This window comes from Schistocerca gregaria, chromosome 10, assembly GCF_023897955.1.
Source record: "Schistocerca gregaria isolate iqSchGreg1 chromosome 10, iqSchGreg1.2, whole genome shotgun sequence".
Classification (NCBI taxonomy): Eukaryota; Metazoa; Arthropoda; class Insecta; order Orthoptera; family Acrididae; genus Schistocerca; species Schistocerca gregaria.
In genome coordinates, this window is record NC_064929.1 from 117,885,819 (window position 1) to 117,913,380 (window position 27,562).

The following is a 27,562-nucleotide window of genomic DNA, read 5'->3' on the forward strand; positions in this document are numbered from 1 at the left end:
TGGTTGACCTGAAACCCCCCACCCCTCCCCACCTATGATATTTCTCATATCATAAAGGAAAGTCATGTCAACCAACCTGAAAATTGGAAGATTCTCTATCAAATGATGTATATTATTGTGTTAACTCTGGTAGCTGTAGTGCTGTGGTTTCTAAAACACCATATATACTCATAAATAAACTGCATATCAACTGCCTTAGCATGAAATGCCGATAGTAATCAGCAGTGAGGCAACAGTGCAGTTGTGTAAATGGTGGCACAAAGCTTACAGTATCTGAAAGATTACGTTATATTGTGAAAGCATATGTGGGCTGTGTCAATCAAGCACTGCTGGCCAACTTTTCGTGCAGTATCCCAAAATCCGTATTTTACCTGCATCGCAAACGGTGTCTCGGTTATATGTACAGACTGAGTATATCTCTTGCCGTTTGTTATGTCCACAACCAACAGTGCAGTCTCAACATGGTAAACAAAGAAATAAACAGCAGTAAGTGAGGAAACATAAAATTAAACAAAGTAAGCATTTTCATATGTCACAATGAAGCAGCAAAGTAAGGGGCTGCATCTGTACTCCATGCAACATCTGCTACAACAAACAACGAAAGCCCTCACTGGTAAAATCAATTCATTTTATTCTTCTTACTTTCACTTGCACCACAAAAATCTACATTAAACTTCGACAAAATGTTTGTGGTATCTCTTGCTTTTCCCATATCGTTAAAATAATAGCATCAAACTATGTTGCAGTAAATGAAATTCTAGTGCAGTCTAATGGGATAGTCTAGAATAAAAATATGAGATAACAGGCAATTTAGCCAGAATGTTGACAGACCACAAACTACATCTCAAATTTCCAAGGTGCAGTTGACCACTGGATCACAATCCGTATAACGGTGAGAAGAAAACAAAGTATGCTTCCATTTGTATGACTAGCAACAACATAAAACATGAGCATAATTTCCATGTGACAGTGAGAGCAATGATCTCGATACATACTTTTGACAAAATAAAACTGTGAGTCTGAGCAGCTATGTTTCCTTCTCTTTTAATAAAAAGCTGGAGGAAATAAGAAAAAAGAAGAAGAAACAGTTATTACAAGAAGGAGAACAAATAAACTGATTATACATTGAGTATCACTCTGCAACAGTCACAACAAGAATGCCAGATGAATTCTGGTTTAAATGTTGGCATGAAATTAAAACAACTAAGCATACACTTCAACTTACAGCTTTGTCGCATATCTACAAACTGCTGTCTTAGAATCGAGACAGGATACAAAAACAACAAAATAAAAGATAAAATCCTCACACAATCATGTGCAGCAGTACCTGTCGGAGGTCTTCGCTGGGAGATGCCAGCTGTGCGACGAGCGCCCTCATGAAGGGCCGCAGCGAGCACAGCAGAGCCTTGTTGGCGCCGTCGCCAAACGTCAGGTTCGTCAGTGCCATTCCGGCAAACCGCCTGAGTGTCACGCACGCCTGGTCGGATGTCGCTCCACCGTGGGCCTCGTGGTCCATCTGCACAGCAACGACAAACATCCCTCAAATGTGTGCCCCGAGTCGCATTTTACTAATCGTACCTGTACGTGTTCAGGTTTTAAGGAACCATTTGCACTCGAGCACAGAAGATATTTGATTTACTGAACTTAGATTACATGTATAGATTTTTTAAGACAAGAGAAAGCAAAACAAAGGAATTAACACCGCTCTCTTGTCGCAGCTAGCAGGCATCAGCACACTCTTATGTCATTCGTTGTCCTAGAAGGACGTAATTTTTTTGTGTGGCTCCACAGTTAGCCATATTGATATTTAATTGCAGAAAAGAGGTGCAGAACTAACAAGTTGCTCTCATTTGTGAATTATCTGCAGTTATTTACCTAGAATTTTCGCAAGTGTGATTCATATCGTAATGTATATGCTGAAATGAATACATGTTTTAATTAATCGTATGCTTTTCTCTGTTTTAGTAGTTTTAGTCACCCCATTGTCATGATGGAAGCTGAGGTGAGATATCAGACTTTGTCTACAAAAAATATATAATGGGCCCTGGCTACGTTCCATAGATCTTCGGACGTGCGAAGCTCGATAAATTCACACCGTAAATTGCATTTACTTTATTGTGTGACCTCAATGAACAATGCTACGCAAGATTTTAAGAAACATTAAGAAATTCAATTCCAATCTTAAAGGTGAAACAAACTTTAATCTCTCAATTACTTATCCAAACAATTATTATTATTATTGTTATTATTATTAGTATTATTATTATATTATTATTTTATTTTTATTGGTTAAAAGGTACAGATATGTTTTTACTACATAGCTTGCTGCAAACGTCATTCTGTTTCACCATTCAACTAAAATTTTCATACATTTATTAACAGTACCATTTATAACAACCTCTATTTTCAGTTCATTTTATTTATGTCAGGGACAAAAAGATTTTTCTTTTAATCCTGTTCCTCTGTTTATTTATATTCTAAATGCTTTCCCTATTCAATCTTTCACTCATCTTTGCCATCAAATGTTATTCACATCTATACTACACCATAACTTCTCTTGATAGGCACTTCTATGAGATCAGTGGTTGAGGCAAGGCATCACACTATCTTGGTATACGCATAACCTCTACGTCGGCTTTCTTGTGCAGAGACAAGTCATTGTGAGAAACAAGACAGTCTGAGTACTTGACCAGCCCATGTATCTTCCTAGTCTGATGCACCACTTTTACCACAAATTATAACATGACATTTCTTCTCAAATTCATAATTCAAAAAACACAGAGTTGTCTTACATTTGCAGAGTACACTAAAGCTGCAGGGGTCAATGTTTTTACATAGCTAGATAGAAGGGTTGTCTTACATTTATAGATGAAGGTTTGGCAATTGATGTCCCATGCAGATTTACTTTGGAGAATATTGTCATTTTTTCATATCAATATAGATGTGAAATTTTCTAGGTGAAACTATTAACCCATTTGCTAGGCACAATTGATGTTTTGCGAACCTATGAGCATTAGAGACACACTGTTTAACTGGCTATGGTCGTGATCTAGGCTTGAGACTAGAGACAAATTAATGCTAACAAAATATGTTCGCATAAAACGCTTGAAACATAGCACTAAAAATGAAACATGAGCTTTAACAATGACACAAAAGTTGCCACTGGTCAATAGCAGTGTTGTTTTTCAAGGGTGCTATAGTATACATACTATATAAATTCAAATTTGTAAAATTTCTGATGGTTCAGCTGTAGATAGCCAAGAGGACAATATAATGTTGTCATTCAGTTTGCTTATATTGAAACTGCTGTAAGAAATGTAAAGTATAGTAATTGATAATAGATGCAAATTACAGCTATATAACTCACTGAGAAACATGGATATGTGTGTTTGCAATTCCCAACTGATTTGTGTAGACAGTACAATGATAATTTTAAATTAGGGGTGATTCAGGAAGACTGCACAGCAGGAAGAAAATTTGGACTCACAGAAGCAAATGTTTGTGGGTGATGTCCAATGAAGAATAATTTAAAGAAAGCCAGTGCACACACCAAACTTTCAAGACCAAAACAGAGAAGGTTTTACTAACTGGAGCAGCAGCTTGTTCAGTACATTCAAGAGAAACACAATGAATTTGCAGTTTTCTCAAATAAATTTTCCTTTTAATACTAATCTTCATCATTCATATGCAGGTTGAGTGGATTCATATGTAGATTGAGTGGTTGCCAGTTCTAAAATTTTTGTTTGTTTCTTTCATCCTGGCTACTGTTGTAATACTTATAATAGAAAGACTACCTGAAGACACTTCTAATCAATGGTTTACTCGTTGCAGTACATAAATGGTGAATATGTTGATTAACCACGTTTGCCCTGCATTTTCAAGCACGTTCTGTTTGTACCACTAGATTGTGGGTTCCCAGTACAAAGAAATACTGTAAGTGGCTCCAGAACTACTCTATAATGCTTACTTGCACATTGATAGTTAAATGGCATTCCTTGAGGGCAGTGTTAAGTGTTCCAAAGGTATAGCACCTGAAGGGCAACAAGTGTATACGAGAGGATCATGGGCACCCCAACAAAATTGCTGCAACAATTTTTGATTCATAATTATGATACGATTGAAGTCTTCCAGTTTGTATTGAAATAATACTGTTCAAGCACACCTAATGCCATAAACAGGATTTGTTATCGGGACAATGATGCCATTGACAGCATCTCACATTTATATGTGTTACCCTTCCATGAACATTTAGAAACATATTCGTATATTCTACTAATGTTATTGCATTACTTTATGTGACTTAAAAGGAGCATGCACTCTTCAATACATCATATATCCTCTGTATTTTCTCAATACAAATCATTTTTTAAATTATTCCCCAATTCTGTCAAATAAGGAGGGACAGCTCTGCAAAACGAGTTAGTCAAATATGTCTCAGTATTAGCAGCTGACAATATCTTACAATGAACAGCATGCAGAAAATACTTTACAGACAAATAATAAAAGTTCTGCACATGGTTACACAAGTCTTCGTCAGTAGAATGCTTATATAAAAGACAATCATTGCTTAGCCCCATCACTTATTGGGAGGTGAACGTGATCCTTAAAATAATAAAAGAAAATTTACAGTTGACATGACTGGAATACATTAATACTTTTAAACAATATAATATCTTCTTTTAGAATGTATAAAATAACTAAACCTTTTTTCATTAACAATGAACTAAATCTAAATTACTTGAAGATAAGCCCTGGACTTGCACTGCTACTGAGCAGTGATCTGTGATGTGTTTGTTGGGTGGTGAAGGTCTCAAACCAATCAAAATTCATAACAGAATGACAACGTAGGACGATGATTCATGTTTGTCATTGCAGCAAATGTACAAGTAGTGTAGGAAGTATAAAGGCAGTTTAACTTCTGTGGAGGGTGCCCGAAGGCCAGGTCAGGCTCACTGAGTAGTGATGGACAGAACAATGCGTCAGTAGAATAGATTGTAAAGTAGAGTAGACGCATAACTATGAATGAAACAGCCAGAAGACTGAAGAATAGTATTAACTTAGTGCAGAATATTGTTCGCAATGTACTGCACTCTGATAATGTGTCTGCGAGATGAGTGTCACATCAGCTGACTGCCAAATTGAAAGACCACCACATTGATGCCTTTAAAGAACTTTTGCTCATTAACAAAATCAAAAAATTCTGCACTCAAGAGCCTGCTGGAAAAGTCATGCTCATTTTCGGAGTATTGCTACAGCATAATGCCCAACTACATACAGCCTCTAAGACAGCTAAGACTATTCAAAAAATTAAATTTGAATGTCTAGTACATCATCTTTATTCACCTCCATCTGTTCAGTGTACTCAAAGAAGCAGTCGGGGCAGGCACCTCAGAAGTGACAAACAGGTGAAAACTGTAGTACATGACAAGCTATATTCTTCCATCTCGGTATCTACAGACCCAGAAGCGGTGGAATACATGCATTCAATGTCAGCGTGACTACATCAAGGAATGACATGTAAGTTTTTTGTTCATTGTTACAATTAAAAATACTATAGCACTTTTAAGGTTTCCATTTTAATCATCCTCATACTTTGAAATTACTTGGTGTATTGCTACACAAGAAAAAAACAAAATTAAGAGAACAGCAGGGTAACATTGGCCCACACATAAAACAAAGAAAACCAAGACCATATTATCGCATGCAGCAGTAACTGTGACACGATGTGTATTCACTCAGTACAAGCCTTCAATTACTTCTATTTCACGACAACTAAAACCATAACTACATTATTCCTAACAATATTCCAGCTGAGACTATGCTACGCAATTTGCTCCTTTCTGAAAGAGGATTGAGAGTATTAACTGAAAACAATTATGGTAATAAGGTCGCACTCACCTTCCTGACTGCGAGAACAACACAAACGAGAATCTGAACAGCTGAATTACCTGTATGAGTTCTGCAACAGCGAGCAGTCCACCTAGGTGACACATGGCATGGCGATGCTCTTCATCAAACGATAGCTTCATTAGTGCAGCAATTGCTGGACCAGGGTGGTGGTCTGTTTCATCTGTTACAAAAATAATACACTCCAAACTTCTGCAATGCTCACTGTTTAGTAAAAAAAGTTTTGTGGATTTATTTTGTTTTATTTATTTATTTTTTAATTTCAATTCAAACTTCCCAACAAGAAACAGTCATTATAATAATCTAACAAGCAAAATGAGTTGTTCTGTTAAGTGTAGGTTAAGAAATGGAGATTGTGGCCTAACGTCCCAACAGTACACAGATTATTATTAAAGAAGGAAGTTATCAATGCAAAATTATTAGTAAACTTGTTGTTAACAGCTGTACAGTGAGTCTTTAACTACTCATAGTTTGGATCATAACAATATTGAAACTTCCTGGCAGATTAAAACTGTGTGCCCGACTGAGACTCGAACTCGGGACCTTTGCCTTTCGTGGGCAAGTGCTCTACCATCTGAGCTACTGAAGCACGACTCACGCCCGGTACTCACAGCTTTACTTCTGCCAGTATCCGTCTCCTACCTTCCAAACTTTACAGAAGCTCTCCTGCGAACCTTTCAGAACTAGCACTCCTGAAAGAAAGGATATTGCGGAGACATGGCTTAGCCACAGCCTAGTGTGCTAGTTCTGCATGGTATGCACAGAGCACGTCTGTAGCAGTGAAAGAGTTTAAGCTAAACAGTCATCACTTCCCGATTCAATAGAACAAAATAGGTAAACGTCCAAAAACTGAGAGAAGGAGCAGAAAGAAGCAGATGAAGAATTATAAGGGGTAACAAACAACGTTTTGCAAATGCTTTCATCAATGCACTGCAGATTTGTAGGCGACTATAATTATTCAGATGTTAGATGAGGTAGAAAGCAAAGATTCTACTGACCATCTTGTGGGGAGGGCTGCCCCTGCAGTGTGGCCCTCAGGGTCTCGCAGTACTCGCGCAGCTGCTCCAGCAGGCGCAGCACGCGCGCCTCGCGTCGCCCGCGCCTGTCGGGCTCCGGCGTCGCCTGCACCACGTTACGCAGCGCACGCGCAGCTCGCGCCCGCACCTCCGCACTCTGCCCCGGAGAGTGCAGCAGCTGCACCAGCAGAGGTAGGCAGCCTGCAACACAGGTGAGAGGTACCTGAGCGCACGAGAACTCTGACGGGAACACACAACGGACAACTGATGAGGAAGCTGGGCTACTGTTTAAAGTCCTATCCAAGACGAGGTCACTCTGAACAGAGTGTGTGCTCGAACTGGACACAGGTGGGGAATGAAATCATACATGACACTGTTGAAACAACCATACCTCACATTTCAGGGAAACCTCAATCCAGATGGCAAGATAAGCACGGAAACACAGACAACCCAAAAACAAGTCAACCACTCTGTCACCTAACCCACCCAAATTACATATAATTGCTTTTGAGGAGTTGAGGAGAAACAAATCATTCCATTGACCTCATCACAGTTCAAAAGAGAAGAAGACTGGCAGTCCATCAGTCCTCAGGATAGAGACAAAAGCCAAAGATATGGTTCTTGCGTTTTTGAAAATGGCAGTACTATCACCTCTTGGAAGAATTAGATAGAAAAGAGAAGATATTAAAAAGTTAGTGCAAGATACGTTAGTTCCCTATTTTCATTATCAGGAGGACTTTTTTTCCTTTTTGTGAGCTTGTATCCTCTGATAACAATATTCTCAAGTGGCTCATACTCTGAGTACATCGAGTTATATTTCACAAAAGTTAATAATAAGAGTAACAAGTCACGTATAGTGTTACAAACAAGGTCCGGCAATCCATTACACAAAGTTTGTTTTCATTGAGTAGTAAAAAAATCAATAACAGCTCTCAAAATTTTACTCTTTCTTACTGGATTTTTCTTTTTTAAAATTCAGTCTTGATTGCACCACGAATGCTATGAGAACATAGGCGACCGGTTTCAGTCATATCACGTGACCACCATCAGACCTGTAATTTAATTCAGAAAGTAATAGAATCCTTACTAAATTGACAGTAAAATATAATCAAATGCTTATAAGGATAAAATACAATACGACTTATTATACCCATGGCATCCTTCATAGATGGTAGGTGGAGCACTCTTCTCAGCTGCTGTGATGTCAACTGGTGCCAGCAAGTGACGGGCATATGCTTAAATATGAAGATGCTCCGCCTAGCTCTTCTCCCTCTACTTCATGTCAACAAATCAGTGTAAAACGCGTTCACGTAATCATCAAAACGTAAACAAACAAACTACAATAATAACATAAAAACAGTTATGTATAAAATATCTCTTTACAACCATGGAACTACTTAAATATTGTACAAAATATCAATTAAAATTTTTCAAATAACTGTACGGGCGAAGTATACTCAGCGTGCCCTCTATGGGCTAAGGGGGTACTACCACAATGGTTTCAAAGTCAACGATGTTGTCAAGGTCTTTAGCATTGCGGCATCATAACGACATGTGAGTTGTGATTTGACTGCAAGTATACACTTACGTTGGATTCACTCTGTCTGTCTTATATTAATTTTATTTGCCACTGGTGATATATGTAATAATGGAATGATCAGTTGCAGAGTGGTATGATATTACACATGATCGCTGATCCAAAAATGTTTATTATAGATTTTTCCTTTTAATAGATCTTCATGTTTACAGCAAAATCTATTTTCATATACGAGAGACTAAAGAAAAAAATAGCAACAGGGAATATGGCAACTGTGGGCCATCTTTTAACTTGAAGAATTCAGCTTATCCAGTTTTGCACTGTCAAAAATATCCCACATCATATTAATGTAGTGTGGCAATAAAAAAAATGTTTAATTTATTGCTTGTGCATGTAGACTGGAAACTTTATTTGCATGAATTTATCTAATATTGAAACATCGTACCCCAACAACTATCGTGGAATCTCTTTATTGTCAATAACATACGAAATTCTGTCTAAAGCCTTCCTGAACCTAGCAGAACCTCAGCTGGATTCAAAACTAGACGAATACCAAGCTGGATTCAGAAAAGGTCGATCACGCGTAGAACAAATCCTTAACTTGAAAAACTCAATGAAATATTTGCATAGTACTTCAAACAAAAGTTATGCCACCATGTTTGCTGACTTTAAAAAGGCTTATGACACTATAGATCAAGAATCCCCTTTTGAAGTGTTAGCGGAAATTGGACTAGACCAAAAGACAACAAACATCATAAAAGAAACACTCACGGAGACCAAATCCAAAGTAAAATTTATGGGAGAATTGAGCACAGAATTTCAAATAGACACAGGAGTGCGACAAGGGGATGGACTGTCCCCAGTGCTCTTCAGCTGTACTCTGGAAAAAGTTGTTCAAGAATGGAGAAAAGCAGGTGCACCAACACACAGACTGGGACCAAAACATAAAGGCATAGAATTAGATTGTTTAGCATTTGCTGACGACATGGCACTGATCATCGAAGACATTACCAATCCACAGGAACAGCTACAATTATTACAAGAACAGGAAGCAAAAATAGGACTAGAAATTTTATTTGAAAAAACAAAATTTATGACTGACATCAAAGATGCATCCACCTTCTGATCTCAAAATTGGTAATAACTACATCTCTTGAGTAAAAGAATATAAATATTTACAGGAATGAATTGCAGAAAATTGGACTGAAAAGAAATCTGTCAGATCAAGAGTCCAGAAAATGGAGATGGTGTTTCAGTTAGCAAAAAATATTTGCAATAAAAAGAGTCTCTCATGGAACTGCAAAATACAACACTACACAATAACAGTAATTAAACCCGAAGCTCTCTACACATCTGAGACACTAAATCTTCAACACCGAACACTAAAAGGAGAATTAGAAGTGAAAGAATGTAAAATAATGAGAAAAATTCTAGGACCAAAAACTAAAGATGGTGTGCATTATACAAAACCCAATGCACAAATATATAAAAATATCTCCAAATTAACAGAAACAATGTGCAAGAGAAGAATACGATTCATGGGGCATATAGAAAGAATGGACTCAAACAGATTAACACACAAAATCCATACATTTTTAAAGAGCAAAACCACAAGACTGAACTGGTACAAGCAGATGGAAAAAGACCTGAGAGAATTAGGGTCTCCAAATCTACATGAAAGAAATTAAATCAGAAAAATCACAAACACATGGTGTTTTGAGGAAGAAGAGAGAAAAACTAATTGACATAGGTGGTCTGCACAATGAAAACTAGCCCATTTGTTGTGTATGAAGGAATACTGGGTGAAAAGGAAGGCCAACAAATGTTCACTACGCATGGTCCTACACGATCCATCCATGAATAAGAAGAAGGAGAAAACTTCACACTTTCGAACGAATGTTGGGATTTGTTCCGGAAAGTTATGTAATGTATTTAAGTTATTTGTAAGTACTTTCTGAGTAGTTACTCTCTTCATGAACTAGGTGTAGACTGATGCACTAGTGTTTCAGGAAATTGCATAAATTTACTACAATCTCAGCAGTAAAAACACATTCATTCTGCACAGAAACAAGGCATGACAGTTTCATTGTTGACAAACAGTGTGATAGTATTCAGAACGAGATTTTCACTCTGCAGTGGAGTGTGTGCTGATATGGAACTTCCTGGATGATTAAAACTGTGTGATGGACCGAGACTCGAACTCAGAACTTTTGCCTTTTGCGGGCAGGTGCTCTACCATCTAAGCTACCCAAGCACGACTCACGCCCCGTCCTCACAGCTTTACTTCCGCCAGTACCTCGTCTCCTACTTTCCAAACTTAACAGCAGCTCTCCTGCGAACCTGGTAGAACTCTTGCCCGCGAAAGGCAAAGGTCCCGAATTCGAGTCTCGGTCCAGCACACAGTTTTAATCTGCCATGAGGTTTCAATATGACAGTAGTCAAGCTGTTACAAAATCATTGGTGATGAGTAATTTGTTTGTCAATTGTAGCTAATGTCATGTAAGAAATCATATTGTATTTTAAATTTTACAAATATTTCACCCATTCAACCCAAATTCATTTATCTAATGAAGCATCAATTAACTAAGATTGAAAGACTGCTGGAATTATTATTTTCCACACTACTATAAAGTGAACTCCACAGAATTTGAGTTTGTAGAAGTGTATCAACACAAAATAATGAACATGTTGAAGTTCCAAGTTTTTGAGCGTGAATACTAATGGAAATTTAAACTGGAAATATCATATAGTTGACCTGATAAAACATTCAGGCTCTGCTATATTTGCCAAGAGAATGATGACCAATTTCAAGGACACAGAGATCATTGTATACGTGTATTTTGCGCATTTTTATCCCCAGATGACCTGTGGGATAATGTTCTAGAGTAGCTTAACACTTAGACAAAGAATATTCATTGCGCAAAAGAAACTAATTAGAATACGTTTGAGGTCCGCATCCACCTTGCAGGCATTTCTTAAAGCAAACTGAGAATATTAACAAAAACCTCACAGTATATTTCTATTTTTTCAATGGCAGAATAGGCTGTCAAAGATCCACTGCAGTTAGAGAGCAATAGAGATGTTCATCAATATAGCTGAACACTAAAAGGAAAGAGGAGGATGTAAGATGAACATCAACAAACGTAAAACGAGGATAATGGAATGTAGTCGAATTAAGTAGAGTGATGCTGAGGGAATTAGATTAGGAAATGAGACACTTACAAAAGTAAAGGAGTTTTGCTACTTGAGGAGCAAAATAACTGATGATGGTCGAAGTAGAGAGGATATAAAATTTAGACTGGCAATGACATGGAAAGCGTTTCTGAAGAAGAGAAATTTGTTAACACCAAGTATAGATTTAAGTGTCAGGAAGTCGTTTCTGAAAATGTTTGTATGGTGTGTAGTCATGTATGGAAGTGAAACATTGACGATACATAGTTTGGACAAGAAGAGAATAGAAGCTTACGAGATTTGGTGCTACACATGAATGCTGAAGATTAGATGGGTAGATCACATAACTAATGAGGGGGTATCGAATAGAATTGGGGAGAAGAGGAGTTTGTGGCACAACTTGACAAGAAGAAGAGACCGGTTGGTAGGACATATTCTGAGGCTTCAAGGGATCACCAACTTGGTATTGGATGGCAGTGTGGAGGGTAGAAATCGTAGAGGGAGACCAAGAGATGAATACACTAAGCAGATTCAGAAGGATGTAGGTTACAGTAGGTACTGGGAGATGAAGAAGCTTTCACAGGATAGAGTAGCATGGAGAGCTGCATCAAACCAGTCTCACGACTGAAGACCACAACAACAACAATAGTGGAACACTAAAAGGAAAAATTATCTGCATTTCTCCCTGGCGAGCGTAACTTTAGCAGCAAAAAAGAGTGAAATAATGCAGCTATAAAACTACTTGATGATCTGTCCATAGTTCTACAATATCTGACCAACATCAGAAATGTTATCAGATTTAGATTAAATTTGATTCTCCTCCTCAATCTATTTAATATCATACAGCAATTCTTAAATAGAATTAAACCAGTCAAAGGCCAGATTGTAGCCATAGCTTTTCTATAGTTTCCTCTGCAACCTTCCATAATGCAACACTTACCAGAAACACGAGCTACAAAACAAGGAGCTACTGAACAACTTCTGAGCGACATACCAGACTGGCGCATGGCGGCGCAGCTCTCGGGCGAGCTCGACATGGCGAGCAGGGTGCGGCTCATGTCCTGGCGCTCGTGGCGCAGCATCGACAGCAGGTTGTACACCATGTCCACCTTGTGGCCCAGCTGCTGGGAGCTGTAGGACCGGCGCTCACTCTCCAGGGAACATGCGCCGGATGGGGGGCCCGCGCCGTTAGACGATGTAAAGCTTACGGTGCTGGATATCTCCTGTTAGAATGGACACACGTATAGTGGTCGTACCAAAATATAGCGACAGTTGTGAAAAATATGTTTACTGATTTACTTGTAGCTTAATGAGATGACGTATTATCAAATTAAATAAAAGCACTACTGAAGTCTTATTTCTAAGTTTACCTCAAAAGTAAATTTTCTGTCTTTTATTATTCTATATGTCACAAGTACAGTAAAATCATATGAACTCGTGCATATTATCCACTATCGTATTTACTCGAATCTAAGCCGCACCTGAAAAATGAGACTCTAAAACAAGGAAAAAAAAAATTTTCCTGAATCTAAGCCATACGTGAAATTTGAGACTGGAAATTCGAGGGGAGAGAAAAGTTTTAGACCACCCTAACACGAGACACAATTGAGGTCGAACGGATGAAGATACAGCTACGGTAGTTTGGTATGAGTCATAAGTTTAACAGTTAAGCTTTACCAAGTAGCCATTGCTATGTCAATTAATCAAAATGACATTGACAATCACATTTTGTCACCAACTGGTTTCAACCCGTGATGGGGTCATCTTGAGGGCAATTTACACTTTAAAGTTATAATATTAGTAAGTAATAATGTACAAGCACTCGCTGCTACCTCCACGCAACTATGTTGTCTAAAAATTCATTGCTATGTGCCAGGCGCTCCGTCCGTATTTATCCGGGTACCCTTCCTTTTTCACGTGCTTTATCTGGTTTGAATCGGTTGCTTATTTTGCTTTGATCTGGTAAGTGCTGTTCTCTTCGTTATAGGTGTTTAAGTCACTCTAAGCTGAAAATGCACTATTGTACTGTGTCAGGCATTGTTTGTCGCACTCTAATAAATGTGTGTTTACGACCTGTCACTGCTTGCGGCATGGCTTGCTTTTGTGTGCGCTACCACGGCTTATAATTAAAAAAAAGAGGAATTGTCTCGTAAGTGAAGCAATGGCAAGAGACTGGTATTTGTTGTTACTTACACTGCTGCTTCCTTTGACAATGACCAACAAGAACCAAAAAATAGACTACGTATGATAGAAGATGTTCTGAACAAGAGTTTAGGAAAAAAAATTTTCCGTTTGAAAATCTTTGCAGACGTCTCTTTAGTACATTACATTCTGCACAGAAATTAAGAGTCATTTTAGATTTAAAAATCTAGTCAGTTGCCGTGCTTCATTTCTGACTGTATCACTATTAGGCATAAGAATAATACGAATATTAACATGACATGATATTTACATTCTTCCACATTTGCTGTTGTCTCACTCTAGTTTTGTAGTTTATTAGGCAGACAGAATTTAAATGAGATAGCAGCAAACACGCAAGAATACATGGCATAATGTTTACAGTCTTCTACTTTTTCTTTTAATTTATTTACTGACACAGAGCTTATGGCGCCAGTATATTAATCTTTGTGTTTGCAAAGCATGCCTGTGTAGTGCTACATATATTCAACAGCACAAGTTAGTTGTGGCGGCACCTACCAACATTTTTCAGAACTTCCGCTTACTTTGCACTCGATTCTAAGCCGCAGGCGGTTTTTGAATTACAAAGACTGGAAAAAAAGTGTGGCTTAGATTCGAATAAATACGGTACACTTTTGTCCTGAAATAGTCACACACGTCTAAAAGCGTGTGTGTGTGTGTGTGTGTGTGTGTGTGTGTGTGTGTGTGTGTGTGTGTGTGTGTGTGTGTGTTCCCCAAACTGCCACCTAAACCACTGGATCAATTTCAATGAAATTTGGCACACATAATACTTATTTGTCAGAGGAGAGACAACCATCTAGATCCAATAGGGATGAGGCTGGTGGGGTGATAGGTGTTGTTAACTCCTATGCATAGATAACCTCTGGCATCCAAGCTGCTCTGCATGACAGATATATTGTGCAGACTGAATTGGAATACATTCCAGGATCTATACATACAGATGAGCACAGCAGAGCAATGAGAAGAGGCGATGGATAATGAGAGGGGGTAGGATGTGGTGGACAGAGAAAGGTGCAAGAGAAGAAGGGCAGACAGAGAGGGTGGGATACGGGTTGAACGAGCAGGAGCAGTAGATCGACAGAGAGGGGGAGGAGGGGACGGAAGGTGAGAACAGGGGCACAGTTGGACAGAGAGAGAGAGAGGGTGGAGGAGATGGACAAGGAGATAGGGGAAGGATGGGATGCACAAGGAGAGGGGGAGGAGGGAATGAAAGAGGTGCGCGAGAAGATGGACAGAAGAAGAGGGAGGAGAGATGTTCGGAAAGAGGGGGGAATACAAGTACATGGATAAAAGACTAACAACAATGACAACAACAACAACAATAATAATAATAATGTCTTCCCTTCTTGTCTTCTGTTTCTTCAGATAACAACACAATTCTGATTCATTCTTCACCACCTCAGGCTCTGCCTTATTTAGCAGAGTTTTCTCCTTTAATTACCCATAGTAATTAAGATTCTATATATCTATATATATTTTGACTATTCAGATAATAATGGAAAATACATGAAAAATTTCATGGTCCACATGCATAATCTAGTAAGAATATCTGACATAATAGTGACTCTGTTCATTCTGTTTCTCCTTCATACCAACATCATGAGAGAAAACTGACTAGTTTAAATGTCCAGCTGAAAATTTTCAAAACTATGTAGAACCTTCAAATACAATTTTCTGACTAATCTGTGTGTAACAAGCAGTTTAATGCCATATAGCAGGCTTGCTATTCTGCCCAGTCTCCATATTCTGCAGTCTGTTAACTTTTCTTTTTATACAGCACTGAAAGCACTTCCCAGCATGCCATTTATGTTATTATGTTTTGTTTTCTGTAGTGTTGGCAACTGTAGAATATATTTGTGTGATTATTTTAGGAAATGCAGAAACCAGTTAAAAGTGGCTGGCTGCTGTATTTCTTGAAATAATACAGGGTGATTCTCACTACAAATTAAAAACCATGAAGAGATGTAGATTGTGCTGAGACAAGTAATTTAATTTCAGACACATGGGGGCCATTAATGTTGGGAAATACTGCAAAAGTGGATGATAAACATTGAGCATGTGATGTTATCAAATAACGTACCTCGCCAAATGTGCAGCAGTTGGGGTTGTCGATCCTACTCTCACTGGTAGGGAGCAGTCGACATGTACATCTACATCGATACTCTGCAAGCCACTATTTAGTGCATGGCGGAGGGTCCCCTGTATCACCACAAATCATTTCCTTTCCTGTTCCACTTGCAAATAGAGCAAGGGAAAAACAACTGTCTATATGCCTACGTATGAGACCTAATTTCTTGTATCTTATCTTTGTAGTCCTTACGTACAATGTAAGTTGGCAGCAAAAGAATCAATTGGGAGTCACCATCAAAGGTGGAGTTAGTGTTTAACGTCCTGTCGACAACGAGGTCATTAGAGACGGAGCGCAAGCTCGGGTTAGGGAAGGATTGGGAAGGAAATCGGCCGTGCCCTTTCAAAGGAACCATCATGGCATTTGCCTGAAACGATTTAGGGAAATCACGGAAAAGCTAAATCAGGATGGCCGGAGACGGGATTGAACCGTCGTCCTCCCGAATGCGAGTCCAGTGTGCTAACCACTGCGCCACCTCGCTCGGTGTGTGTCAGTCACCATCAAATCTGGTTCTCTAAATTTTCTCAATAGTGTTCCTCGAAAAGAATATCACCTTCCTTCCAGGAATTCCCATTTGAGTTCCTAAAGTATCTCCGTAACACTTACATGTCACTTGAACCTACCAGTTACAAATCTAGCAGCTCGCCTCCGAATTGCTTCGATGTCTTCCTTTAATGTGGCCTGGTACAGATCCCAAATACTTGATCAGTACTCAACAACAGGTCACACCAAGGTCCTATGCGCAGTCTCCTTTACAGGTGAACCACTCTTTCCTGAAATTCTCCCAATAAACTGAAGTCGACCATGTGCCTTCCCTTTCACAGTTATCACATGCTTGTTCCATCTCATAACGCTTTGCAACGTTATGCCCAGATATTTAAATGGCTCGATTGTGTCAAGTAGAGCATTAGTAATATTGTGTCCGAACATTACACGTTTGATCTTCCTACTCATCCACCTCAACTTAGATTTTCCACATCTAGGGCTAGTTGCCATTCACCACACCGACTGGAAATTTTGTCCATGTCAGCGTGTATCTTCCCACAGTCACTCAAATTCGACACCTTACCGTACACCACGACATCATCAGCAAACAACCGCAGATTGCTGCCCACTCTGTCTGCCAAATCATTTATGTATACAGAGAACAACTGTGGTCCTATCACATTTCCCTGGGGCACTCCTGACAATACCTTTGTCTCTAATGAACACTCACTCTCAAGAACAATATACTGGGTTCTATTATTTACGAAGTCTTCAAGCCGCTCACATATCTGTGAAATTATTCCACGTGCTTGTACAATTGTTAACAGCCTGCAATGGGGCACTTCGTTAAATGCTTTCCCGAAATCTAGAAATACGCAACCTGGATATTGCCCTTCATTCATAGTTCGCAGTGTATCACGTCAGTAAAGGGCAAGGTGAGTTTTTGCATGGGCGATGCTTTCTAAAGCCATTCTGATTCGTGGACATAAGCGTCTCAGTCTCTAGAAACTTCATTATATTCGAACTGACAATATATTCAAGGATTCTACAGCAAACAGAAGTTAGGGATATTGGTCTGTAATTTTGCGGGTTTATTTTTTTTATCCTCTCTATATACTGGAGTCACCTGCACTTTTTTCCAGCCACTTGTGACTTTCGACTAGGCGAGAGATTCACAGTAAATGCAAGCTATATAAGGGCCAAGAATTTGGATTTCATCCAGATCTGGTGCTTTATCTGCTTTAAAATTCTTCAGCTGTTTCTCTACACCAGAGACATGTTTATTATTATGTCGTCCATATGGGAGTCTGTCTAACGGTTAAATTATGGTAAGTTTGTACGATTCTCCCGCATGAACGATTTCTTGAATGTGAAATTTAAAACTTTGGCATTAGTTTTGCAATCTTCAACTGCCACATCAGACTGGTTAACAATGGACTGAATGAAGCCGTAGACCCGCTTTCTGATTTTACGTAAAACCAGAATTTTCTCAAGTTCTCTGCCAGATTCTTTGCTAAGGTGTGACGGTGGTAGTAGTTGTATGCTTCATGCACAGCTCTTTTCACAGATGCATGAATCTCTACTAACCTTCATTTGTCATCATTCATGTGTTCCCTTTTGAACAGAGTGTGCAACAACCTATGCTTCCTCAGCATCTGCCGAATTTCATCATTAAACTTTGATGGATCTGTTCTGTCCTTTATCCAGTTACTGGGCACATGTCCTCCAGAGTCCCTTAATGACATAATTTATAATACATTTTTCAGTTTCAGGAAAAGAAAAACATCACATGAACTCAGACCAGGTGAACAGGGAGGTTGTGAAACAATAAGAAAGGCTTTTGAGGTCAAAAATTCTGTTTATGGAAGTGGCAATGTAACATGGGGCATTGTCGTGCTGCAGTATCCAATTGTCTGCAATTTCCAGTCTCATCCGATTCAACCTTTTCCTGGGCCTTTCAAGAACACCTCTGTAAAATGCTCACCATCCTTGTTGTTGAATGTCATTCTAACCTCACAAAGGAACACACACATTTTGACATTTTAGTCAGTTTTTCAACTTGAAGGTCTCTCTCAGCAAGTTTCATCTGCAATGTGTTTTCCGCCTTCCAAAAATGATTTGTTCCAGTGAAAAACTTGTGCTCTTAAAAAACACGGAATGTTCTCCACAGGCCTGTATCAGCTTTCCAAAGCTCACACTCACAGATTCCCCAAGCTGCTCTAAATTCTGCTGTTCCATTTTAGTAACACACACACACACACACACACACACACACACACACACACACACACGACTTCACTGATGGCACCTTGTATTTGTGGGGTGATGGCTATGCTGTTTCAAGTGATCTTCAAATGTGGAACGATTGGTGCACTTCTTTATATTCATTTCTAAATGTGTGCTAAGTCATTTATCTTGCAATGCAATGTGGAGACCAGAGAACAGGCAACTGATAAATGACAGAACATAGACAAACAGGAACACAGTGCTAAATTTATCAAAAGAATTTGAATAGATGTAGCCCCCCTCCCCCCCATACACACACATGCAAAAAACCATTAATATCATACACATATATTCCATAGTTGAAAAACTTCAAAAAAGAAAAAATGGTGAAATATTTATAGTGAAGGAGGTACAAGATCAGTTTCACCAGCACAACAACACCACACATTTATATAGTGGAAAAGCAATACTCATACTGTAAATAATGAAATATATAGTGAGGAAGGAAATGCCAGAGCCAAACTCTTTATAATTCACAAGTACAATGTCAGAATATGTCAGTGAAAATGTGTATGTATTTCAGTCCACTGAAGATGCTTCAAAAAAGTTGAGCCAAAACATGTGTGGTAAACATAAACTGCATTTATTCAGCTGCATAAAGACATGACCTAAAAACTGTTTTTCCTTTTCCTTTCATTATGGCCTATGTAGGAACACAGAGAGCTCCTTTAAGGATTGTGTTTTTCTTCTCCTCCTCCTAGCACTTCATCCTTTCTCTTCTTCTCTCCCACTCACTTTACGAGGTCTTCAGTATCCTTCACTGTTACTCTGTCCTTGTCCTGTATCCTATTGCACTATCCATCAATCCCATACACTTTTTGTTATTCTATGACCCTCCAGACCTTATAATCGTTCTGCGCTGTGTGACCCTCATGTTACATCATCTCAGCTGTATACAGCTGTATACAGAACCATTGCTTTGAAGTGTCTGACCTTTGTGTCTGTAAATACAGGGTGATATGTTTAGATGCCAGAAACAATGCAAATTTACTGCTCATTAACAGTACATACTCGAATGTGGCACTTATCAACCTCGTGTCCAGGTAGCACCGCGTGGCGCACCGCATTTCTGGAGTGATTTGCTGAAAGACTGCTGTAATCTGCCTGTGCAGATTGGCCAAATTCTGTGCACTTTGTGCATACACAGTTGACTTGATGTAGTGCCACGCAAAAGATCTGTTGACATTAGATCCAGGCTTTAGGTGGCCATGGGAAATGTCCACTACAGCTGCACCACTGATCACTGAATATCTGCTTTCATTGTTGCCATATTGTGAGATCCCAATGCAGTGGAGCACTGTCCTGTTGGTAGATAATGGTGTCCAGCATTTTCTCTTGCTGTAATCAAGGGAAGGTTTACTATCTTTGGCCCGAAAAAGGCATGTTCTTTGAGAATTTTTTTCTCTGGCTGTGTTATAGATATCAATGTCAAATTTGGTCAAAATGTTTATTGATATTTCCTCTACAAACAGGAATTTTTTTGACCGGAAATCTTGAAGAGCAAAGGCGGAAGTGCCGTCAGAATGAAACAAAATTTCAATGTAGACCTCCACGTGCAGTATGTCACAGGTCAGCCGATTCGTCTGAAATCAAAACTGAGTTGACGTCAGCAAAGTATATAAGATTCTTTAGGAGTTGTACCTCACCTAGTTATTTGGACCATAGGAAACAAAATGATTTTTCAACTTCGTCGGCCAAGTTAAAATATTTATAGTTGATGGATCAGCATAAAATGGTACAACTCCTAGACAATTTAGTTAGCTTCATCAGAAATAAAGAATCATGCCAATTGTTTCAGTAGATTTGAAGTTACCATACCACGAAATAAAAAAAACGTCATTTCAAGAAAAACACGTTTGAAGTTTTGACTACTTATAAATACTATGCAATGTACATTCAATCTGCTGTTCCGGGTCCATAAACTAGTCCTTCCTCTTCCTCATAGAGGGCATTCTGCTCGATCTGGGCCATCCTGCGCTGCTCCAGAACCACTTGTACGGCCGGTGACAAGCGGTTTCGGCCACTTGAATCCGACAGTCGTCCAAATGCTTGGCGAACTTCATCGAATAGAGTCCCAGGGTGATGTCCATCGTTGTCATTGCCATCAGAATTGCTGAATACCCTTTGTTGAAGCTGCTCTCTGCCAGGAAAGTCAAAATCTCCATGTTTTCGCACCAGAATGCTCGTGGGCTAACTTCCAAAAACAAGCATTCAGACTTTATTTGAATTGTATGTGTTTCCTCCCCAGCACCAGTACAATAACTGGTCCTCTGAAAGAAAAAAGCTGGTGCGTGAAAAAGGCCGATTTCAGGCAGGTGCATTTTTTTCTTCAACTGTAAATAACAAACATTTCCATTCCGTATTCGGAAAAACCGTTTCATTGGTGGATTCTAAACACTTTTATGGATACAAAAACGCAATTTAAAAAAAAATTGATTTTTTGAACTAAAAGATAGTAAACCTCCTGTTAAGAGTCCATACACAGATCGATCATTTCCCACAGACATTTCAATCATTTCACGGTAACTGATGGCACGAACAATCTCTTCCACAAAAAAGAAAGGGCCGAAGACTCTCCCACAGGTCACTCGGCACCAGACATTCACTTCAGGGCTGGCTCTGTTCATGTTTATATTAGACAAGTGAATTCTCAGTTCCCCAAATGGTGCAGTTATGCGTGTTGACTCGGACACTCACATGAAATACGGCTTTGTTCAAGAACATCCTTCAATGTAACCGCTGAATATCCACTTCCTGCCACTGGCACACGATAACAATTTGGAGTAGAGCTTCATGCTTCAGCTATGTCAGTGCTTGCGTGCCATGAATACTGTGTAGATATATGTTAAGATACTGTCTAACAATCCTTTGACATAGCTGTGAGGACGGGGCTTGAGTCTTGCTTGGGTAGCTCAGTTGGTAGAGCACTTGCCCGCGAAAGGCAAAGGTCCAGAGTTCGTGTCTCAGTCCGGCACACAGTTCTAATCTGCCAGGAAGTTTCAATCCTCTGACATGTTGTGTATGGTGTCTTCAGCTCTTCTGATAAGCGGTGGAGTGACTTTTATGGTCAAGTCATGGCTTCTCAAATATCTTCCTCCTTGTTTCTATCGCACAGCCTTCCACCTGGATGAAATATCTGTAGTCCATTTTGCAAGAAAATGCTGCACCATTTAGTAATGTCTCAATCTCATGGGACATACCTATCATTGTACCGACACCTGAAAGAGCACTGTGTGTCTATGGCAAATGAAAATTTTGCATACCATATGACACAATGGGCTTGATTCTGTGGCATTACGACCATTTCCAGTTAACAGCCGGGACATCCTTGAGTGTGCTAACTTGTGCCACGTCCATACAATGTGTTTCTGACACCTGGTGTTTGCGCTGTGAACTATGCACTCAGTACAAAGTATTTGTGATATCTGACGTTTGTGCTGTGAACTAGATGCTGTCAGCTTGCTTCCTGGAGCATGGTCACTCACTGTTAACTCTCATCATTTTCATGTACATTACAGAAAACTGCTCAGAGATATATACATTAACTTAATAAATATAAGATTATACTATTCTGACACCTCAAACAGATCCACATAGTATATTATATTTACTGTACATATGTCTCTTGTCATACAGAAGGCCCATATCATCTTCATCATTATAATATTAATACATGAACACAAAAACTGAAGTAACAATTTTTAATAATAATTGTACAAGGAGGCCAATGAAACATATAATTCGAAAGGTACTTTGTCATAGATGTGCACAAAGGCAAAATCATATGCATTCGTAGCCATGGCAAAAGGAAGTAGATATTTCTATATTCGTAACTCTGATGATAACTTCTCTATCACACATTAAAATCTCCAATAACCGAACACCGACTAGTGAAGTGATGCCTAACTTCTGTCCTCAATACTAATCAGGTTCTGTGGTTAAATGAAACACGAAAGTAAAAACGTCTCGTGAAATCAAATTCTAGGGATGTTGATGTTTAAATGTTGCAGAGGGTGCATTTTTAGAAGTAAACGCACAATGGGCAGCTACAATGTCACAACTGCTATTTCATTTGCGTTGTCAGCAATGGAAAATGAAATTTAGTAAAGAAGTCTTCAGGGGCAACAATCGTTGTTTATTAGCATCATTTTTTTTCTCATTTTGAATAGCTACAATTTTCCTTATTACACAGGAACTATATTTGTTTTCGTCGATGCCTTGAAGAACACTAAAGAGATGGACTGAAAGACAAAGTAATAGGAATAACGTGGACGCTGACAGTCATAATGCTTTTCCTGTTTTTAAAAGATATATTTAAATGTGCATTAAAGATAATTTCAAATAATTTTGAGAGTTATTATTGCAGTCTGACAAATTTACAGCATAGATTTAGTAATGCAAATCATATCACATCTAATGTTACTTTACGTGGCATAAGGCACTCTCATTGTGTAGTCTTAAGTTATTTTGCCCTCATTACACAAACTTTATTTTTCAATGCACTGTATTGAGCACTCGCTTCAAATGATCAAACAATGAAAGGGAAATCAACGAAATATTTCAAGAAAACTCGTACCTACAATGCAGCATTAGCTACAGGTCATTTCTGACACTAAAGTTTCAGAGTTCTGCGTGGAGTGTATCACTTTTGAGATAGACAGCATTTTTTATCGCATGTCAGATCCACTGATTCAGTTGGTCAAATTTTGACTGCAGGCAACACTAGCATCTATTATTCTTCATGTTCCTTCTAGTTGTATATTCTCCCAGATATGCTGCTGCATCTTATTACAGGCAAACCTCAGTTAGACTCTTCAGGCTACCTCACTTATGTTGAAGAGTTATTTCTTTATGCCTTTTTCTGTATCTCAAAACTGTCATAATAATACTGGGTGATCAAAGTCAGTATTTAAAAACTTAATAAACCATGGAATAATGTAGATAGAGACGTAAAAATTGACACACATGCCTGTAATCACATGGGGTTTTATTAGGGGAAAAAAATAGAAGAACAAGGGGAGATAGAGAGAGATAGAGAGAGATAGAGAGAGAGAGAGAGAGAGAGAGAGAGAGAGAGAGTTTTCACAAAATGTCTGACAGATAGCGCTGGACAGCAAAACATCAGTGACTGCTCATAACAATCGTGTATAAAAGGAGCTGTAATGAGAGACAGAATCAGATGCGCCAGCAGTCGCAGCATGTTGACGTTACCAGAAAAGGCGCTTTCAGTGAAGCTGTATTATCATAATGGGGAATGTGCTAGATCAGCTTTACCATCCTATCACCATAAGAAGGGGATTCGAACGGGTAAAGGTCTGTTAAAAAAGCAGCTGTGGCAAGAATGATTTCGAAGTTTGAAGCCATGGTTGTTTAGACGATAGACCCCGTAGTGGCTGACCGAGCACAAGGCGTAATGCTGCTGAGACAGTTCAGGAAGAAATGAAGACTGTAGCGGGTTCGTCTATGCACGGGGAAGTCAGTGCTCGTGCAGTCGCACACTGCACCGGCATTCCATACACTACCATTTGGTTGGCACTGAGGCGTACCCTCCAATGCTATCCGTACAAAATCCATCGGCATCACGAACTGTTACCTGGCGATTTAGTGAAGCGGGGGACACTTGCGGTGTGGGCTTCCAAAAGATGACGAAAGATGACAATTGGTTGAGTAACGTGTTCTGGACCGACGAAGCTCACTTCACACTCCGAGGGTCTGTCAACGTCCACAACTGCAGAATTTGGGCTACCGAAAATCCTAGAACTGTCGTGGAAATTCCATTGCATGACGAGAAAGTCACTGTACGGTTGGATTTACCACATCCACCGTTATCGGGCCTTTTTTCTTCGAGGAAATGCGTGATTCTGGTTGTGTAACTGCTACCGTGGCGGGTGAGAGGTACGCCGATACGTTACAGAATTGCATCATCCCCAGCCTGGCTAATAAAAACCTGCTGGAACATACGATGTTTATGCAGGATGGCACTCCACCCCATATTGCTAGACGCGTGAAAGATCTCTTGCGCGAGTCGTTTGGTGATGATCGTGTGCTCAGCGGCCACTTTCGTCATGCTTGGCCTCCCAGGTCCCCAGACCTCAGTCCGTGCGATTATTGGCTTTGGGGTTACCTAAAGTCGCAAGTGTATCGTGATCGACCGAAATTTCTATGGATGCTGAAAGACAACATCCAACGCCAATGCCTCACCATCACTCCGGACATGCTTTACAGTGCTGTTCACAACATCATTCCTCGACTTCAGCTATTGTTGATGAATGATGGTGGATATATTGAGCATTTCCTGTAAAGAACATCCATCATCTTTGCTTTGTCTTACTTTGTTATGCTAATTATTGCTATTCTGATCAGATGAAGCGCCATCTGTTGGACATTTTTTGAACTTTTGTATTTTCTTGGTTCTAATAAAACGCCATGTCATACCAGCATGTGTGTCAATTTGTACCTCCCTATCTACATTATTTCACAATTTATTCAGTTTTCAAATTTATACTGACTTTTCGATCACCCAGTACTTGCATTACATTAAAAAAAAAAGTTCCTGAATGTGTTAACTACATTAAGGCGAAGAAAAATAGCATGTAGTGGAATATGAACCTACATCCTTAGACTCTGTAAACCACGACATTATTTATTCGTCGTGGGATTTTTGTCTCACGCCTTGGTTATCATAGCATCTCTTAAAGTCTTATATCGCTGGTTTGACGCTGTTAACTGACGTTTAAATGGCATACGGCAAATTACAATGCAAAACAGCTAAATATGCCAAAATAAACATGGCGCCTGGCACATCGGTTGTCAATATTGCAGTGTGACTTCATGTTTGCAGTAAGTCTTGTGAGATGAGTGTTTCCCGATTTTCTATGGCACCGCTTCATTGTTGTCGCAGTTCTAAAGACGACTGTAGTTTTCGCCTGCAGCCAATTGCACTTTGCAGCTGAAACCTGCCAACTGTACAGCCGTTCTTTCGTCAACTCTACTATGGCATTTAGTGAGGAATCTAGGATTATATTACAAATCATTGCGTGCTGCTGCTGTAGCGATTGCGAAAACAACATAAGACTAATTTCACAGCTGACAGAAGCAGTTTAGCGGCAGTCATCACTATCGCACTGCATGGAACGAGACGAGACAAGAGACTACTCTGTACTACTAACTAAATCACGGATTTACTTCAAACTGTGTACACTTTTAGTGGGCCATTAGAACAACATAACGTGTAAGCAGTAAACTGCACTACTCACACAGTTCTGAGAAAATCGCAAGGGAAGTTTCACGCGTCTATTACGTAACTGATGTAGCCTATATGTGCGAAGGTGCCGCACCCAACAAGTCACTGCTGTAATAAAGCGGTTAGCGTTCGCGCTGTGGAAGGGGGTCTTACGAGAGGCGACCGTTCGAATTCTATATTTTTTTCAGTCAATGGTCTTATTTTTCATTTATATGACATTTGAAAGATAATGTCATGAAAAAAAAAAAAAAAAAGCTGTAGTAAATTCCATAAGTTATTTGACTATTTACTATCTGTAATTAAATTTCAAAGGATGATGAATAATTATGAGAATGACATTATTCGCTATCAGTAATATAGTAAGTCACAATGTGCTAGACCACAAGAGTGATGTACAATTACTCGTCGGATGTGCTCTTGAAATCACAAATTTCATGATGGTATTTGTCCAACAGACATAGAAAACATTTGAAACTTCATGTATATACATGTGTTTTTTGCATTATATACCTACACGTACATCTAGATCTACATGATTACTATGCAATTCACACTTAAGTGCCTGGCAGAGGGTTCATCGAACCATTTTCACACTACTTCTCTACCATTCTACACGTGAGGCAATACTGACCCTACGACTTATCTTGGAAGCTAGATTAAGGAAAGGCAAACCTATGTTTCTAGCATTTGTAGACTTAGAGAAAGCTTTTAACAATGCTGACTGGCATACTCTCTTTCAGATTCTGAAGGTGGCAGGAGTAAAATACAGAGAGCAAAAGGCTATTCACAATTTGTACAGAAACCAAATGGCGGTTATAAGAGTCGAGGGGCATGAAAGGGAAGCAGCGGTTGGGAAGGAAGTGAGACAGGGTTTTAGCCTCTCCCCAATGTTATTCAATCTGTTTATTGAGCAAGCAGTGAAGGAAACAAAAGAAAAGTTCGGAGTAGGTATTAAAAACCATGGAGAAGAAATAAAAACCTTGAGGTTTGCCGATGACATTGTAATTCTGTCAGAGACAGCAAAGGACTTGGAAGAGCAGTTGAACGAAATTGATAGCATCTTGAAAGAAGGATATAAGATGAAAATCAACAAAAGCAAAACGAGGATAATGGAATGTAGTCGAACTAAGTCGGGAGATGCTGAGGGTATTAGATTAGGAAATGAAACGCTTAAAGTAGTAAAGGAGTTTTGCTATTTGGGGAGCAAAATAACTGATGATGGTCGAAGTAGAGAGGATATAAAATGTATACTGGCAATGGGAAGGAAAGCATTTCTGAAGAAGAGAAACTTGTTAACATCGAGTATAGATTTAAGTGTCACGAAATCATTTCTGAAAGTATTTGTATGGAGTGTAGCCATGTATGGAAGTGAAACATGGACAATAAATAGTTTGGACAAGAAGCGAATAGAAGCTTTCGAAATGTGGTGCTAGAGAAGAATGCTGATGGGTAGATCACATAACTAATGAGGAGGTATTGAATAGAATTGGGGAGAAGAGGAGTTTGTGGCACAACTGGACTAGAAGAAGGGATCAATTGGTAGGACATGTTCTGAGGCATCAAGGGATCACCAATTTAGCATTGGAGGG

The 27,562-nt window shown here is 39.2% G+C and overlaps 1 protein-coding gene across 5 annotated transcripts in view; it reads right to left on the minus strand.

Annotated features, from left to right (window-relative positions):
- LOC126293451 (uncharacterized) overlaps positions 1–27,562 on the minus strand; it is a 693,872-nt gene that overhangs the window by 173,505 nt on the left and 492,805 nt on the right. For all 5 annotated transcript variants that reach the window (XM_049986686.1, XM_049986685.1, XM_049986684.1 and 2 more), the window contains 4 exons: positions 12,626–12,854; positions 6,906–7,124; positions 5,949–6,070; positions 1,328–1,516 (listed from right to left, as the gene is read on the minus strand). In XM_049986686.1, coding sequence (XP_049842643.1) covers positions 1,328–1,516; positions 5,949–6,070; positions 6,906–7,124; positions 12,626–12,854 — 759 coding nt within the window. The remainder of the gene's footprint in view (positions 1–1,327; positions 1,517–5,948; positions 6,071–6,905; positions 7,125–12,625; positions 12,855–27,562) is intronic.